The following is a 19,701-nucleotide window of genomic DNA, read 5'->3' as shown; positions in this document are numbered from 1 at the left end:
GAATTTGTAAATATGAACCTAAACCCTATGGTATACTAAAGTCTCAGAAGTTGATATCCTACATAATAAGCAGCATATGTGAACACAGGGGCCTAAAAATATAGATACAGGTATATTCACTAGCAATGAGATAGGCGTTTATTTATAATCCTATACACTATATAAAATAACTGTCATATTTAGTCTGGGCTATCCACATACACATTTTTTAAAGTTAAAAGCACAGGTTTTTAAACTAAGCATACATTTTCCCACAGAAACTATTCTGTAAAGTGTGCTGAGGATCCCAGGCTAACTCACAAATCCTATTAAACCCGTAATGCATCTTACGATAAACTAACAGTACTATTTGAAACCTAAGACCTTGAAGAAAAAGACTGGCAGGGCAGAAATAAGAGAAAGAAGAAAGAATGTTTTCGTTTCTTTCTACAACAGAGCTGCCCTTAGACATATTTTGAAAGAACCCCATGCTTCTTTGTCATTGTCAGGGAGGAAGAAATTTCCCTCTACCCTTCTAGGTTCTTCTGGCTGACATCAAGAGAATTAAAATGACATGAGACATTAAGAAGAGAAATCAAAAAGTTTAACAACCTGTAGACATGGGAGAGACTCAGGAAAAATGAGTAACTCACCAAAATGGCCAAAGCCCTCATCTTAAGTACCATCCTCAGCTAAAGACAATAGAGGATGTTGAGGGTGGAGACAGTCAGCTAGGGGAGGAAAAGCACAGTAAGGGTAAAGGTTTTTATGCAGATTCAAGTCTTTGCCTTCTCCACTGACAAGAATTTCTAGAGATGTGGTCATCCTCCTCTTCTGTACAGTGAGGGTGCTACCCTTCCAAATGGAGATTTCCCTTAGGAATGCAAATGTTTCTTACAAAAGGGTGTCTCTCCTAGTGGGGTTTTCAGAGTTTTCCCCCCGTCTGCCGTTTCTTAGAAAATAACCAGCTGAAAGTAATTAATATCACAAAGAGACATATTTGGGGATGGCAAATTCTGCTCCCCTACGCCATCATTACATACTGTTATTGTTGTCCCCCTTACCTCCTAGTAGCCATTGATATTCGAAGCCACTTACTACAATACCCTTGACCAGGAGATACAGAAGTTACAGCTATATCAATTAGGATTTGGTTTGGCTGCATATATAAGGGAAATAGAAGTTGTTTAAACAAGGTAAATATGATATACACAGTCCAGAGCTAGTCAGTGATTCCACGGTTAACAGGGACTTAGGCTCCCTGCATTTTTCTCTTCCAAATCCCAGAACATGTTTTCTGACCTTAATGTTACCTTATAGTCCAAGATAACTCCTGGAGCTCTAGCCATCATGTGTATAGTCCAGTCAACAGAAGGAGAAAGCCAGGAAGGGCAAAAAAGGTACTTTCCAAGATGAGTCATTTTCCTTGAAGGAGTTCTCTGCTTACATCTTTCTGGCTAAAACCTATCACATGGCACACCTGACTGCAAAGGTTGCTGGCAAATGTAGCGTTTTAGCTGCATCCTTTACCACCCCAAATGAAACGGAGATCTGTTGCTGAGGATAAAGGGGAGAATGGATATTTGCAGGCAGTTAATAATCTCTGCCACATTGCTGAAGTGTCCAATGCTCCAGATTACTAACTCCTCTCCTGCTCACTCAATAAAGCTATCTCAATTCTATTTTAAAAATCTAATTGACAAGAATGATCCTTTTAGAGCAATGGTTCTCAACTCTGGCTGCAAGTTTAGAAGCACTTAGAGTGCCTTTTAAAAATCCTGACGCCCAGGCCAATGAAATCAGAAACTCTGGCACTGAAACCCAGGCCACGGTACTTTTTTTTAAAAATGTCTAAGTGATTCCAGTGTGTAGCCAAGTTTGAGAATCACTGTCCTAAAGAAATTTAAAAAGAAGGCACATAACCCAAATGACGCCAAATTGTCATGGTTTTTTGCAGTGGATTCAAGGACCAATGTTGGTCATCCTTGATGCCTCTGTCTTTCACGTATCCCCACATGCATTTAAACAGCCTATACTGCTTCCCATATTTCTCAAATCTCTCTACACCTTTACCTCATCCCAAATCCACACAGCAACCAAAATAATGTTTAAAACACACACACACAAATCTGACCATGTGATTCCTCTTACTCTACATAGATCCCTCCAATGACTTCCCATTGATCTAAAACTCTCTGCCCTGCAAGATCCCCTCCTGCCTACGTTCCAGACTTATCTTAGGCCACTCATCACATTACTGTATGTAACCTCCTTTCATGCCTCCAATGCCCCCTAGCTCTTTCCTTACAATTAATTTCTATTTGCCAAACCTACCAAATCCACAAATTCAGCCAAACCACAACACTTGCATTTGCTAATTCCTGTTGAAGGAGATTTTACTGCTCCCACAGACTGAGTCAAGGTCCATGCTCTACTTCTTCATGGTCCTTATCCCACCTGTAAGTAATTCTATAAAAGTCCCCCTTACCCCCACCAATTTTTTTTTTTTTTTTTGGAGGGCAGGGAATATGTTCTTCATCATTTTGTTTTCAGAACCTAGAACAGCTCCTGTCACAGAGTATGTATTTGATAACCTAAAGATAAATATTTTATGACTGGGTATATGAAGAAAGGAGTAGTATGGGATACTGAGATTAGAAGGGTAGACCGGAGACAAACTCTTAAGGATCATAGGCACCTGCTTATAACTTAGGCACAAGTGACCCCAAGTCAATATTTCTTCCTTCTTTTTCAATATGTGTCTGTGTCTCTGCAGGTTGTGATCTGATCCCAGTACAGTATCTTCGCTGGGGTGACCCTGAGCCCATTGCAGCTGTGGTGTTTGCCTGCCTCGGCCTGCTAGCCACCCTGTTTGTCACCGCAGTCTTCATCATTTACCGTGATACACCAGTAGTCAAGTCCTCCAGCAGGGAACTCTGCTACATTATCCTTGCTGGCATCTGCCTGGGCTACTTATGTACCTTCTGCCTCATTGCAAAGCCCAAGCAGATTTACTGCTACCTTCAGAGAATAGGCATCGGTCTCTCCCCAGCCATGAGCTATTCGGCCCTTGTAACCAAGACCAATCGCATTGCAAGGATCCTGGCTGGCAGCAAGAAGAAGATCTGTACCAAAAAGCCCAGATTCATGAGTGCCTGTGCCCAGCTAGTGATTGCTTTCATTCTCATATGCATCCAGCTGGGCATCATCATCGCCCTCTTCATAATGGAGCCTCCCGACATAATGCACGACTACCCAAGCATTCGAGAAGTCTACCTGATTTGTAACACCACCAACCTGGGAGTTGTCACTCCGCTTGGATACAATGGATTGCTGATTTTGAGCTGTACCTTCTATGCTTTCAAGACCAGAAATGTTCCAGCCAACTTCAACGAGGCCAAGTATATCGCCTTCACAATGTACACCACCTGCATTATATGGCTGGCCTTTGTGCCCATCTACTTTGGCAGCAACTACAAAATCATCACCATGTGTTTCTCCGTCAGCCTCAGCGCCACAGTGGCGCTCGGCTGCATGTTTGTGCCGAAGGTATACATCATCCTGGCCAAACCAGAGAGAAACGTGCGCAGCGCCTTCACCACGTCCACGGTGGTGCGCATGCACGTGGGGGATGGCAAGTCCTCCTCGGCAGCCAGCAGATCCAGCAGCCTGGTCAACCTGTGGAAGAGGAGGGGCTCCTCTGGGGAAACCCTAAGGTAAAAGTTTTGCAGGTGTTGTGGAGCACTGGCCCCTAGGGCGGTAGCAGTGGCGTTTGTTTCCCAGGCCTTTTAGATGCGAAATACCTCAATAACTGAAACTAGGGGAGGCAGGGTGCTGGGAAAGGGCTTTGGACGTTTGCACTGAATGGTTTTTATGGAGTTAATTGGGTATGGGCCTAGTGACTTCACCTAAGGCCAGAAACATAAAAGTTGAGATAGAGAAAAAAAAGCAAAGACTTACAACAAAAGGGAAGTGAGGTCAGAAGGACAGGGAGAGCACAGCTAAATCCCTAAGGCAAGGCAAGGACCTCTGGGTCCTGAGGGGACAGAGATACACTGTGGACTAAATTCTAATTCACCCGCACAGAACAGAGAAAATTAGTGTTAACAAAGATTATGCTGAGAGCAGAGCGCCAAGAGCCTTACACATCTGACTGCACTTACAGGTGCCTGAACCTCTCTCAAGCCCAGAAGAAGCCTTGACTGCCCATCCCACAGAGGCATAAGAAATGTAGAATTTATACTTTCATTCTTAATGGGCAACTTGAACTCTTTGGGACATGTCTAAGTAGCTGAAAGGGGCAAAACAACAAAGGGACTTTGCATATAACCTCCCTAAACAACCAGCCAGTTTCCCACTTTCTCTGTTGTCCATAGTCCCATCCCATCCACCAAGGCCAGTATCCCAGGTAGTAGTTATCGGCCAATTGCCATCTGAAAAGAATCTGAAGCCAACAGCCAATGATATCCCTCCATGTGGAGGGCTTTCTTATGTGATAAATGCCCCCTAAGGCACTTCAAAAGGCAATGAGATCATCTTATCAGTGGCTTGAGAACAAATTTGGAGGTATTAAAAAGGCTACATAGATTGTTACTGGGAATAATATTTAAGAAAACACATCAAAAGAGCTAGTCAGAGCATCAGTCTGCAAACTCTACAGAGATTTGAGAATTTTCCTAAAATCTAGACAAATAAGTGGAAGATAAACATTTTTCAAATGGAAGATAAATAGCTAAATACTAATCCTTGAACGATTCTCTTATACCATCATTTAGCCTGCCTGAAAAATCCTACTTTCCTATCAGCCCTGATTCTTCAAAGCCTGAATTATGGGTGATGGTAAAGGTACTGTGTCTGCTGAGGACTAAAAAGGACTCACAGGATATTTGGGAGTTTATCCGCATGGCCCAAATTCATTTGCATTATTAACTTGTATCCTTGCCTCTCTCAATTCTTTTCTGATTCTTATATGCCTCTCATCTCTTTCCACGTACACTGTGCAAGATATTCAACTAAACTGTAAACCTTGGGAAAAATAACCTCTTCTACTTCCTCAATAAATCCTGGGTATGTCATGGCCTATGCATAGAAGACCTTCCATGTATCTAACTGCTGGCATATTTTCCATCTGCCTTCCTGACTTCTAAAACATTCTTTTTCTGCAACTTCTGCAAGATAAGCCTTTTATTTTGTCCAAGAAAATTTATTTTTTCCAAACTTTTATTCTATCAGCCTTTCTTTAAACTCTCTCTTCGAATAAAATCTTCCAGGGCATCCTGATAGATAAAACAAACCGGTTGCTGGAGGGATGGAATTGTGAGACTGTGCCTAAATGCCCCAAAAACTCACCAGGGCAGGCTCCTTGGAGAGGACATGGAGCAATGGTGAAGGGCACTGGCCTTGTAGCCAGCGTGTTCTGAGTTTGAACACTGGCACTACCATTTCTTGTCTCTGAGCCTCGGTTCCTTCATCTGCCAAATTGAGATCATATCACCTACCGCATAGGATAGTCAAGAGTGAAAGAAATAGTGTGTGCAAAGGCCGAGCACACAGCAGACACTTTATTGGAGGTAGCAGAGTGCAGAGCTGGGCAGCACTGGGATTAAACATCCCAGTTAGCTAGGCGGCATCACTTACTCGCTGTATAACCACAGGCAAATCACTTAACGTCTCTATGCCTCTGTTTCCTCCTCTGATGAGTGGAGTTAATGAAATACATATCACATACAGTGGTTGTTAAGACTAAATAAGTAAATACATGTAAGTGTATGCCACACAGTAAGTACTTCTTAAGTGTTCGCTATTACTATTAACTAAGTTAACAGCTGTCAGTCTTTTTCCATACCTGAATGTCTCTGTGTCAGGTATGCAATGAGGATGATCTTCATAACAAAGAGAGCATCATATAAGGCAGAACAGACCTATACATACATTGATTGTATAGCCTGGGCTTTCTAGAGCATCTCCATTTTTACATTGTCTAGCTTCTAGCCAGACAGTAGAACATACCCTTTGTCCCAGTCTAAGCAGGATAAGCTTGGGAGTGGAGGCCTTGTCTACCTTGTTCATCACTGTGCCTCCAGGGCCTAGAAGTACTGAGAAGGGTGCTTGACACATAGAAGACACTCAGTAATCATTCACTGATATGTTTGTTGAATGAATAGACTGGAGAATGTAGTAATGTGGTAGCTACTTTTTGCTTGTCTTCAAGTGTGCACGCTACTTCCCCCTAGTGGTTCTACTAACTTTCATAAGATTAAGCCTACAATGATCAGTTGTTTTTTGTTTTAATTAATTTTTAGTGGAGTACAGTTGCTTTACAATGTTGTGTTATTTTCTGCTGCACAGCAAAGTGAATCAGTTATACGTATACATATATCCACTCTTTTTTAGATTTCCTTCCCATTTAGGTCACCACAGAGCACTGAGTAGAGTTTCCTGTGCTATACAGTAGGTTCTCATTAGTTATCTATTTTATACATAGTAGTGTATATATGTCAGTCCCAATCTCCCAATTCATCCCACCCCCCTTCCCCCCTTGGTAACCATAAATTTGTTCTCTACATCTATAACTCTATTTCTGCTTTGCAAATAAGTTCACCATTTTTCTAGATTCCACATATAAGCGATATTACACGATATTTGTTTTTCTCTTTCTGACTTACGTCATTCTGTATGACAATCTCTAGGTCCACCTTCGTCTCTGCAAATGGCACTATTTTGTTCCTTTTTATGGCTGAGTAATACTCCATTGTATATATATGTACCACATCTTCTTTATCCATTCCTCTGCTGATGGACATTCAGGTTGCTTCCATGTTCCTAGCTATCATAAGTAGTGCTGCAATGAACATCAGCATGCATGCATGCATCCTTTCAAATTATGGTTTTCTCCGGATATATGCCTAGGAGTGGGATTGCTGGGTCATATGGTAGCTCTATTTTTAGTTTTTTAAGGAACCTCCATACTGTTCTCCACTGTGGCTGTAACAATTTACATTCCCACCAACAGTGTAGGAGGGTTCCCTTTTCTCCACACCCTCCCCAGCATTTATTGTTTGTAGATCTTTTGATAATGGCCAATCTGACTGATGTGAGGTGATACCTCATTGTAGTTTTGATTTGCATTTCTCTAATGAGTGATGTTGAGCATCTTTTCATGTGTTTGTCAGCCATACATATGTCTTCTTTGGTGAAATGTGTATTTAGGTCTTCTGCCCATTTTTTGATTGGGTTGTTTGTTTTTATGATATTGAGCTGCATGAGCTGTTTGTATATCTGGGAGATTAATCCCTTGTCAGTTGCTTCATCTGCAAATATTTTCTCCGATTCTGAGGGTTGTCTTTTGTATGGCAACACAAAGGACCCCGAATAGGGAAAGCAATCTTGAGAAAGAAGAATAGAACTGGAGGAATCAGGCTCCCTGACTTCAGACTATGCTACAAAGCTACAGTAATCAAGACAGTATGGCACTGGCACAAAAACAGAAATAGAGATCAATGGAACCGTATAGAAAGTCTAGAGATAAACCCACACACCTATGGCCACCTAATCTATGACAAAGGAGGCAAGAATAATAAATGGAGAAAAGACAGTCTCTTCAGTAAGCTGTGATGGGAAAACTGAACAGCTACATGTAAAAGAATGAAATTAGAACACTCCCTAACACCATACACAAAAATAAACTCAAAATGGATTAGAGACCTAAATGTAAGACCGGACACTATAAAACTCTTAGAGGAAAATATAGGCAGAACACTCTTTGACATAAATCACAGCAAGATCTTTTTCAATCCACCACCTAGCGTAATGAAAATAAAAACAAAAATAAACACATGGGACCTAATTAAACTTACAAGCTTTTGCAAAGCAAAGGAAACCATAAACAAAGCCTGCTGTGATCTGTATTACAAATATCCCCTGCACTCCTGTGGTCATCAGTTTCTGCTCAAGATTCCCACCCACTGATCTCATGTTTTGCTATAATTCTAACATTCCTCTAGTAACATTAGATTACTATTTCCAACTATTTCATTTCTCATTTAGTAAATAAAAGGGCAGCATAAGCAACAAAATTCACTGATAATGCCAATAGAAACAGGAATTCTTAGAATTTGGGGTCCTATTTTAACTTGTTTTCCCTACAGGGTCATGTAGTTTTTTTTTTTTTTGGAAGTTCTTAAACAGAGGGCTTTATTTTTATTTTTTTATACAGCAGGTTCTTATTAGTTATCTATTTCATACATATCAGTGTATACATGTCAATCCCAATCTCCCAATTCATCACACACCCCCCGCCGCCACTTTCCCCCCTTGGTGTCCATACGTTTGTTCTCTACATCTGTGTCTCTATTTCTGCCCTGCAAACCAGTTCAACTGTACCATTTTTCTAGGTTCCACATATATGAGTTAATATACGATATTTGTTTTTCTCTTTCTGACTTACTTCACTCTGTATGACAGTCTCTAGATCCATCCACGTCTCTAGGGTCATGTAGTTCTTAATGACTGGACTCTGTAGTCAGTACATCTGGGTATTAGAATATGAAAGAAGGTACAGAGGGACCTTTGGCAATTGTTGGCTTTTCTGTATGAGGTCTTGGCAAATGCTGGTCTGTCTATATGATTATAGCTGAGACTGCCTATCCTCTGATTATATATAGAGACTTCTTTTTGCCATTAACCAGGATATTCACACTGGAACCTGCTTCTGATATAGAGAAGAAGAAAGGCCAGAGAAAGCTATAATACCCTTGCATCACATACATCCCATAGCTGCTCCCTGCTTTGAAGCTATAATTCTAAGAAATAAAGTTAGATCCAAACTAAAATTCCTCTATACCTCCCATGAGCTCTCAAACTAAGTATTCCTTCTCTGTGATCCAAAATCAAGATGTTCAGAACATTGTAGATGTAACTGCTTATGTATGGATTTATCTCTCCTTTTAGTTTATAGTTTTATAAAGGCCAGTATGTATCACATTGCCTTTCACACTGGGGCTTAATTAATGGGGAACAAGTGAACTTGGGTGCTCCTAATATTTTCACATTTTAGTCTAAATTACCTTCATGAGTTGTGCTTCTCAGGCTTGAATTCTGTAATATGCCAATAAGTCTATCTGTTGGGATCTAGAGTGACATTAAATACGTAACCTAAATCTTTGGATGTAGGTCTTTGGGGAGAAGCAGCTGCTCTGCTCGGCCTAACCTGGTTCTGCTCGCTTCCATCTAGTGTATGGTGAGGTAGGCTGCTATAAATCCAGATTGGGTTTGGGCCCTGTTTCCGAAAAGGCTTATATATGTCCCTTCCACATCTCATGGCAGACGGTGAGGGCTCCATTTTAAAGAGGACACTAATTGCCTAATTTAGAGTGAAAAAGATAATAATAACTTCTGAGGTTATAGTAACTATATTTCCAAAAGTTAGTGCACACTCTGCATGAATTTGAACAAGGTACTTCAGTCTGTTTCCTCACCTGTGAAATGGTAGATAATAACCCCTGTTGTGAGGAGTAACTGAATTGATATGTATTAAATGTTTTCTATCAGCATATAGAAAGCACTCAATAAATGGTACATAAGTCTTTAGAAGTGTGTTCAGCTGCAAGTAAACCTGCTTTTCAGAGATTTACATGACTTGTTTGCATTTCATTTTCCTCGTGTTACAAGAAATATGCAGATAGCCTGCTCCTGGCATTCCTCCAGGGCTCAGTGATGCCAGAGCCAACATCTCTGCTATTCTCTAGGCCTTTTACTGATGAATGCACAAGAGCTCCATGCACTGTACCCCTTTATGTGGGAAAACAATAATCTTCTCAGAGTCCCCTAAGAATTGCCTTTATGTCTTATTGGCCCAAACTGTCTCAATATAGCTACCCCTAGCTGCAAGAAAGTATTGGAAAACATGCATTTAGCTTTTACATCTTCTGAAATGGAGACTGAAAGGGAGGAAAGTGTCAAGTGTTTGTTGGATACACCAGTGAATAGTGTCTACCATGGAAAGTGAAGTACCTAGTAGTATTAGTGGCAGTAGTAATATTAACAGAATTGTCTAGTAGTCACAAAATACTGAAAGGAGAAGCAATAATCATTCCCATTTTTCAAATGAGGGGTTTGTGGTCCAGTATGGTTAGAACACCTGTCCATGGTCTCATGACTAGTTAAGTTACGGAGCAGTTTTTAACTCAGGCCTTAGCTTTTTGGCATCGGAGTGGAGCATCTCCCAGAATGTATTCTTTGGAAAGCTAGTCTGACAAAATTGCTCCTTGAAAAAAAGTTATTTGGTCAAACAACCTTGAAAAAACTCTGACTATTCTTTTACTGGAGATAAACACTGAAAAGTCTTGCAGTGTATAAACCAATCATTCATGTGTTAATTCTTTTCCATCTTTCCCCAATCTTACTGAACACAACACTACTTTTTCAAGTAACTCCCTTAACATTCTGGAGAATTGATACTACAAGGGTGATTCTCTTTGGAAACCATCATCATAGCCAAAAGAGAAGAAAGGTTTCTGGGGGCCTGAAGAATAGTTCATATCTTCAGTGAGAAGGGGGCTAGAAAGAGCCAATTCCACCTCCGATCTTGGAGAGAAAATCACTTTTGTTCTCTGAGTACCTAAGGGAAGAACAGAGCTAATTCTAACAGATCTGAGCAGTTTTCTGAGAAGTTAAATAGGCTCACCCTAGAGCACAAAAAAGAAAGGTGCCCGGAGTCAGTCATTCAGTTCACTGAAATAGCAAGGGGAGATTTTTATTTAAAAGGGAGTGAGTCACTATAGATTTTTTTATAGAGAAACATACTATTTATGCCATCAATGTATAGAGGTCCCTGTGATTAACATTTTGGTTCTAGACACTAATTTTCCAGCACGACATGGTGCAGCATCAAATCACTGTCAGGCAGATAATGCCATGCTTCCGTTTAGGGCCTTCACTTCAGCTGCAAATTGACAAATGAACACAAAACCAGTTCTGACCTAAATAAAGCATTGAATTTGATGAGTCTAAAGTTCTGGCTCTACAACATTCAGAATTTCCAGGGTCATGGAGCTGAGGTTCTGAGAAGCAGTGGGCCTTTCATGGCTAAATTAATGACAGAGGCCTATAGCCCTCAATTATCAATTTTATCAGAAGGTAAAACCCTCCCCAGGGTTTCTAGTCAGGTGGCAGAAACATTAGCATTGTCTCCACCTTAATTTTAGAAACTATCATTTGCTACGTTTGTTTTAATTAACTAATTAACTTGGCTTTAATTAACATTGGCCTGAAGGCCCACTTAGGCTATTTGCTAAAGCAACTGCTAGTCCTTTCACATACACTGCCCACATTACAATTTGCCTGGAATTGGCTCTCTTGTGTGAATTCCAATATACCCAACTATTATCAGGGCTTTCATGATTTCCAATTGCTTAGATTTCATTAAGTGGTGATTAGTCTTTATGAAGTGATGTTCATGCTATTTCTCCCTCTTTAGAATCCTCTGCCTCTTTCTTCTCTCTCTCCAGATCTTTTTTCTCTTCCAAGGCCCAGGTTCCTCAATGAAACCCTATGAGATTAAGCCTATCTCACAGACTTTCCCTCAACTGGACTCAGAACATTTAGCAGACACTCCTCACACCTTCTTCAATTATTATGTATTCACAAACATTTACTGAGAACTGAGCATTCCCAGACACATCCTGGGGATGTGAGTGTTGTTTTGTGTATGTATGCAGTAGTTTCACAACTATCTAATGAGATCTTAAAAGTATTTGGATTAACATATACACACTACTATACATAAAATAGATAACCAACAAGGACCTACTGTATAGCACAGGTAACTCTACTCAATATTTCATAATAACCTATAAGGGAAAAGGATATGAAAGGGAACACACACACACACACATATAACTGGATCACTGTGCTGTACACCTGAAACTAACACGATATTGTAAATCAACTGTACTTCAATTTAAAAAACATCTCCCTCAATGCCGAGCATAGTGTGGACACAAAGCAGTGCTCGGAGATAGATGGATTATGAATCTGGTGGGCATCAGCTCTTAGGGATCACACTGCCCCCATGAGAAAGACCACTCGGTTCACTGACTTGATTGCCCAGATTTTAGCTGATAACACTTTGCTCTAGAAATATAAGAAGAAACACATTTTCCTAAAATCAAACCCTGTTTTTTAATCAAGCCTCCGTGAAGTGCCTGCTCTGTGCCAAGCACTGTTATAAATTCTGTGGATACAGAGATAAATAAAACATAGTCTTTGAGGTGCTTTCAGTCTCCTGAGACAGAATTAAAAACAGGTAAGTTCAATAAAGGGCTACAGGGCCGTGATAGGAGTCTACAGGGAAACAGCGGGGCCTAAAAGTAGCAGCACTAAATTCTACATGCTGGGAATTAGCAAAACTTTCCAAGGGAACCAGTTCAAATGATAGCAACTATCTAAACATTTTAATCTCTGCTAAGATGTCTTCAGGGCTTCTCTACTGGCTAACACAGGGTACAGCCAAACTCTCATTACCTGGCAGGAAAGGCCCCTGGTGGTATAACAACTCCTTCCCTGGCCAGACTTGCATCTAGTCACTCCCTGCTTGACTTTCCATACTGACCCACTCACAATTTTCTTGCTTTCAGGCCTCTATCAAGGTGGCTACTTTGGTATAAAATATACCTGCCCCACTCACCTTCAACTCTCACTTGGCCAACTCATACCCATCTTCAATATCACTTCTACTGGAAAGCCTGTCCTGACCATCTGGAACTGCATTAGGTCCCTCTCTTCATGGTCCAAATGAGCATGTGCTTCTCCGTGTAGAGCACTTATCAAATTTGTTAAAATTACCTGCTTAACTGTAAGTCTCCCTTACCCACGCACGTATGCACACGTGTGTACACACACACACAATACTGTGAATTTACTAGGCATAGGGCCATGTCTTACTCATTTGCTGTGCCATTGGCACCCAACACAGTACCAGACACATAGTCAGCACTCACAAATACTTGTTAAATGAATGCATGGACAGATGGATAGATATACAAATAATGACGTTTGAGCAACTGATACCCTGGCATTTGACAATGAACAAAGAAGGACGAAAGATAGTGAATAATTATATTTATTGAGCACTTGCTATGGGCTAGGCACTGCTTAAACCCCTTATAAGTATTAACTCTTTTAATCCTCATTTTATAGATGAGGACACTGAGGCAAGCAGTGGAGAATTTACTTGCTCGAGTCCATACAGAGTAAGTAGAAGACGCAGGATTAGAAGAAAGGCAGGCTGGTTTCAGAGCCCAAGCGGGTAACCATTAACTGGATGTTCCCCATTCCAGCTCTTATACATTGTGGCCTGAACTGAGAAAAACTGAGATTGAATGAGTGTGGAGACCGACTCTCCTCCAAGGAGTTCCCCTGAAAACTTCTCCCTGGTTCTTTACTGCACTGTACTTTCTCGACATGGTCTTACCTTCAGCTGAGCCTGATAGGACTTACTTTTATGCTGTATATGAATAATGTACACAGAAGCCTCTGAGGTAAAATTTGAACTTTAAGGGCTGCCTGAAATCTTTTCTGTGAGTGGCGATATTTAAGTATCTGTATAGATGTTGCTTGTAAGGAAAAAAAAAAATCTGACTGACCCACTTTTACTACTTATTATAACTGGGAATTATAAAGATTTACACTACTTTCCTGTATAATAATAATTCTTCTCCTCCCACTCTCCCCCCTCCTCCTTCTTGTTTTTCTTCCCGTCTAATCTCATATACAACCTCATGCAAAAGGCAAGGAATCCTGATGTTTCCCACATTGGTCCAGTCCAGTTAAATTCCAACCAGAGTTTCTAAAGTAATCCCTTTACACTGGGAGCACTGCTGAATTCTAGGAATATAAAGATAAATAAGACAAAAACCCTGCCCTTAGGAGCAGCTCACAGAAGGGTGGGGAAGACCGACCCATACACAAATCATTAATTTTTATAGTGTATGAAGTAATAAAGGAAAGAATCCCCTTTTAGAGGTCACTAAAAAGGGCACTCTGTCCAATCCGGAGGTTTCAGGAAGGCTTCCTGGAAGGGTGACACCAGGGTTGAATCCCAAAGGCTGGAAGATAAGTGAGCCACATGAAAACTGTTCTGGGGAAGAATATGAATGACAGCCCAGAGGTATGATCCAACTGCTGTGTGCAGGGAATTAGAGTGTGTAAAATGTGGGTCAACAGACGACAGGAAACGGGCTGGAGAGGCTGATAGGAAAGAGGTTTAGCCTGAGGATCTGTCTGCTGACTACCTCCCAGCTCCCTCGATTCCCTTTCAATGACCTCTTTGTTTAACACCCACTTCAGATATCTAATTTCCTCACACTCACTGCCACCTCCCAACAGCAACTCGACGCCTCCCCACCCGTCCCCAAGCAAAACTTAGGTGTCCTCAACCCTTTCTCCCTGCTAGAGAACAGACAGATTCATTTGCGCTTTTACAATAACAATTATCAGTGACCTGCTTCATCCTTTATGTAGTAAACACTTATTGTGCAACTACCTTGTTACAGAGACTGTGCCAGGTACTTTGATATATATCATCTCATTGGATCCTCACACAATATTGTGTAATAAAAAGCATTACCCACATCCACAGGTAAGAAACAATAATAAGTGAGACATGTAGAGGTTAAGCTACTTTAATTTAGTGCATATTTAATGAGTAGTAAGTTTCAGATTCAAACCCAGGTCCATAGGTTTTCATAGCTTTTTTTTCATTCTAATATTGCCTTCCTGCAGATTCATTTTCTCAACCACGTATCTCATTTTATTGCTGTTGTTCATAAATAAGGTCACTGTGAATGTACTTCTGCCGCATAAAATATTCATATTTTGATTCTGATTTTCCACCCAGGGAAATGACCCCAAAGGTGACCTTTTTTTTGGTACACAGACAGACCAGTCGAGGTAACATCATGGAACAAGGTAGCCCGTCGGTGCCGCTTATGTTCCGAGTCAGCAGAAGTAGCGCGGTGTGGGGAAGTGAGCCTGGTCGGCAAGGACATGGATTCCAGTCCTGGCTCGGCCACGTCCAAGCTGGGATCTTAGACAAAACACTTAACTCTCAGAGCCTCTGGCCGGCGAGGACAGTAATACACATCACTCTCTGTATTATGCTCACCGGGTCCCTGTGAGCGTAACACAGAGTATGTCCCACAGTCCAGGTTCATGAGCTGTGATCCCTAATCATGGGGTCACCTCAGCTCCTGTCGACCCCACACACAGCTCTGGGGGCATAATATGTGGAGGTTCCATAACCTCATTCTTCGGGGAAATTACTGAAATAGAAACATTTGACCTTGGAAATCTGGCCTGAATTACTAGGAAATCACTGCTATATCCTGGGGCCACTTGCCTTCCAAATTTCCATCATATTCTTAGGTGGTGGGTTAAGAAGTTTCCCTTAAACTAGTGTTTTATAAGTTAGGCTTTCCTCAGAGTTTAAAGGTGATTCGTGGTTTAGCCATTTTTCTCATTCTCCTTGTGGTTTTGGTAGTGCATTTATATTTCTTCATGAAAAAAAATTTTGACTTTTAACTTGACCTAGAATATATGGCTCCATTTCACCTAATGTATAGAAATGAGATGACGAATCACTGTGGTAATATTGATACATAACATAACATGAAGCTCTCTTTGGTGAGGCAAGTGTGTGCTCACATTGTTCACTTAACGTTTAACCAAAAAAATAGGAATAGATGGAAAGTATCACAACATCCCTCGCATGCACAAGCTTGCTGCCCCGCCTGGCTCTGAGGCAACACAACTGATACCCAGGATGGTGGGAGCTGCCAGAGAACGTGACTCTCTCTGCTGAGTTAAAATGGCAGAGCCAAAAATGCAAACTAATAACACTATTTTCTCTAATTTGTTATTCATGTGGCTTTTTTAGTTGGAGAGAAAAAGAGAGACCATGACTTGGTAAACAAACAGATCTGTCACTGACCTTGCTCTTCCGAGAAACAAACAATAACTGAAAACAAAGCGTGGTAAACCTAATGAAGCTCCCAGGGAAGATAAGGAAAATTACAATCCACATTTGTTAAGCAAGTCCCAACTACCTGTGACAGGTAATATTGATTAATATTGATTAATGTGCCACCGACACAGGCCCCACACTTTGAGAACCACAAATTTCCATATTCTAAGCTCACAACAACCATGTGAATTAGATATTATCCTTCTTCTCTGCTTCAAAAGTGAGAAAACTGAACACCAGAGAGGTTAACTGATTTGTCCAAGACTGCACAGCTGTTAAGGGAAAACAGGTGGGATTCAAACCCAAGGTCCTCTGAGTCTAAACACCATGTTTTTTCCATAACAGCATGACTGATAAGCTCTAAAGGGGATACATCAAGTGGGTGATTGTTCCTCCTTCCTGTTTGCCCCATATTAGGACTTCGGCTCTGTGGACTCATTAAACTCTAGGGCATGGCCTGCCCATTCTCTTACCTAGGGATAAGATAAATAACATTGCTATTACAGGAGGCTTGCTGTTGGTTGGATCATTAAGCATACTTTCCACTCTCTGCTCATCTAGAGTTGGAGATGACTCTAAAATGTTCTTCCACCCCCTTCCCTTTCAGCTGTGGGGCATACACATCTGCTTCCCTGAAGCCAACATCCAATCAGGAGATCGGCCACCATTCCTCTACACTCAGGTCCAAATACACAACTGCACCAGTGCCAAATGGGGGGACGTGGTTAACTCACAGGAGATGTCAAAAGGCCTTGGGATATGAATTGGCCAGAATTTCAGTATGTGGTCCTCACATAAAATTGCCCTAAGAACAAAAGCAAGAGCAACCAAGCAAAGACACTTTCTTTAGTCTTAGATGGCATGGATAGAACAAAGGAGGTAATGGAGTGGTACAATATCAGCATGGATGTCCTCTGGGGTGGGCAGAATAATGACTCCCCAACATGGTAACATCCCACTTGCTGGAACCTATGAGGATGTTCCCTTCCATGGCAAAGGGACTTTGAGGATGTGCCTATGTTAGGGCTCTTGAGAAGAGATTATCCTGGATTATCCAAGTGGGCCCAGCACAATCACAAGGGCCCCTATAAGAAGGAGGCAGGGATATCAGTCAGAGAGATCTGAAGATGCTGTTCCGCTGACTTAGAAGATAGAGGGAGGGTCTAGAGGTCAAGGCCACTGCTGGGAGTTAGAAAAGGCAAGGAAATGGACTGTCCCCTAGAGCTTCAGAAGGCATGAGGCCCTGCTAACACCATGATCTTAGCCCAGTGAAAGCCATTTTGGACTCCTGATCTACAGAACTGTGAAATGATAAATTTGTATTGTTTTAAGTCACTAAGTTTGTGGTCATTCATTACAGGAGCAATGGAAAACATACACCCTCTGTAAGATCTGGAGAACAAATACTGACCACAGCACTCCCAGAAAGATATCTTGCCTCAGGCAGAAAGAGAGGAGATTTTGGCCTTCTCCACACAAAACTCCTGTGAGGTTCCATGACATTCATGACATTCTCCAAGGTTTTACTCTGGTCAAATGTGACTCTCTCTCTCTCTCTCTCTCTCACACACACACACACACACACGCACGCACGTACGCACTCTACCAGAGATCACTGAGGCAAGAACATTTCTTTATTCATCCCGAGGTCGGATCTGAGCAGGAACTCAGTAAACTGTCATTGTGGTCGCACAGGAGATAAAAAGGAGATCAAGCCCTACTGAGGCCCTACTTTCGCTCCTCAAAGTATAAAAGGGCCCCACTGTGCTACACCATCCATCTCAACTTCTCCCTAGGTTATGTCCTGTCCACTTCACTCTGGATCCCACCAGAGTCCTGGTCAGAAAGTGAGGGAAGCAGGGCCCACTTGACTCACTGGTGAGAGTCTGGCACACCGGAGAGCGTGTTCTGACTCAGACAGACACCTTGTGACATTGCGGGAGTTGGGGGGTGGGGGTGGGGAGGAAGGAGCGTCTGAGGGAAATGAGAGAGAACCTGAGTTCAAAGTGAACTGCGGACACGTCCCTCAGGGACCATCCAGCCACTGGGTACAGCCAAGTGTGCGGCCAATCGCTGAAGAATGGTCCAGGGCAAAAGTAGGCTTTTCTCCTCCAGGCACAGAGCTAGTGGCTGCCAGCACAGCACAATGAGAACCAAATGCTCCAGTCCAAACGGACTAGCAAGCACTTTTCTCTTTCGATCGTTAACTAATGAAAATATTTTAAAAAATCGATTTCAACCTCCACTCACAACAGGAGTCCAACTTTAGGACTTGTTTTAATCTAAAGGATGTTGGAAATATCTGATGATACTTGAGAAAAACTAAGCAAACTGACTTCAGTGAAGAACTTGCAAAGACACATCAGCAGAATGTTAATGTGCCGAATGGGAGCGGAGCAGATGCAGACTTCTGATGTCTTGCCTGTCTCTTTCACTTTCAAACTCCAAATCCCTGCATCAAAGCACATGTTATCTAATTTCCCCTTGGATATTTCCAGAGGCTTTCATTTAATTGTAGTCACTGTACAGATACTGCATTGTGACTGCTTCTCTGGGGAGAATGGTGCCAGGCAGAGAGCGACCTGTGGGCTGAAAGGAGCAGACAGCCTTTCAACTCCAGGGCACTTCTAACCATCCTCAGTGACGCTAGTGAAGGCCCAGACTCTCCCCTTCTTTCCTCCTTTCCTTGTCCCACAACCCTCGTCCCCAACCCCCCAGCAGTCAGCGGACTAGATCCCCCTCCTGCCACCAGGTGGCAGGCTGGGGGTCTCTAGGCATCTCCAGTGGTAGAGAGCGTTTCCATTCTAGATGCCCTCAGCTTGTGTAGCAGTGATAGAGAACTGCCACTGTGGGCTTGTACAGAACTTGATGCACGCAGCCGGAGGCAAACTTCTGCAGAAGCAGCGCTAACAGTAGACGCACTGATTCCCAGCTGTACCAACTGAAGGAGACTCCTAATACAAACTTGTTGGTTTTCTTGTCATTGGTGATATCACATTTCCACTCCTATAAAAATGGTATGGCATATAAAAGCTGGGAAAAAGCAGTATTATTCCCTAGAATATGGATGCTAGATTTTTATAACATACATATTATTCTCATACATCATAGAGGAGCCTTGCCTAAATATTCTCCCACCACTCACTTTTGCCACCAGAAATGCCTTTCAAATCCAATAGGTCATATTCCCAGTGTTCAGTCTTCAGGAATCAAACTGACTACTATCAAGATCTTCCATTTACTGAGGATGCACCAAGTGCCCATGAGTGCTATTTATTTAATCCAATTCATTTCTTCCAATAACCCTGTTCAAAAGTGTCATTGTGCCCATTATACTGATGAGGATTAGAGAGATGAACATACTTGCCCAAAGTGGTGAATGGCTAACCCAGGGCTTGAACTCAATTGTTGCAGTTAAGAACTTTAGCCTTAAGATGCGCTAAAATTTAAGGCTTTCTCTAAAGCTTGACCATCAGAATCAGAAGCCAGTCTGCCCTGTCACAGGCTTAGTCACATCATTTCTGGAGAGGAACAAAGCATGATAAAGGGGCAGGAAGCCTTTCACTTCAGAGAAAATTAATGAGTTAGATTCTGCAGCATTTTATATCTGGGGCTCAGTGCAAGTGAGGTGGGGCTGGGGTCTGCTGGCGGGAGGGGGATGAGAAAGGACACCGAGGATGGGGTCAGGCAGTCACTGCTTC

General features: G+C 42.0%; 1 protein-coding gene and 1 long non-coding RNA gene across 7 annotated transcripts in view; one reads left to right on the top strand and one right to left on the bottom strand.

Moving 5' to 3' along the window:
* The window catches only part of LOC309605137, a 394,782-nt gene that overhangs the window by 162,395 nt on the left and 212,686 nt on the right, over positions 1-19,701 (bottom strand). The window lies entirely within an intron of this gene.
* GRM5 (glutamate metabotropic receptor 5) overlaps positions 1-19,701 on the top strand; it is a 547,875-nt gene that overhangs the window by 484,439 nt on the left and 43,735 nt on the right. For 4 of the 5 annotated variants that reach the window (XM_082340447.1, XM_082340448.1, XM_082340449.1 and 1 more), the window contains one exon: positions 2,756-3,695. In XM_082340447.1, coding sequence (XP_082196573.1) covers positions 2,756-3,695 — 940 coding nt within the window. Of the gene's footprint in view, positions 1-2,755; positions 3,696-4,144; positions 18,509-19,701 lie in introns of those variants that run through there. The other variant, XM_082340450.1, reaches the window with a different exon arrangement.

Source organism: Balaenoptera borealis (assembly GCF_965194805.1).
Source record: "Balaenoptera borealis genome assembly, chromosome: 11".
NCBI lineage: Eukaryota > Metazoa > Chordata > Mammalia > Artiodactyla > Balaenopteridae > Balaenoptera > Balaenoptera borealis.
Note: the sequence above shows the minus strand (reverse complement) of the source record. Positions and strands in the feature narration are given on the sequence as shown.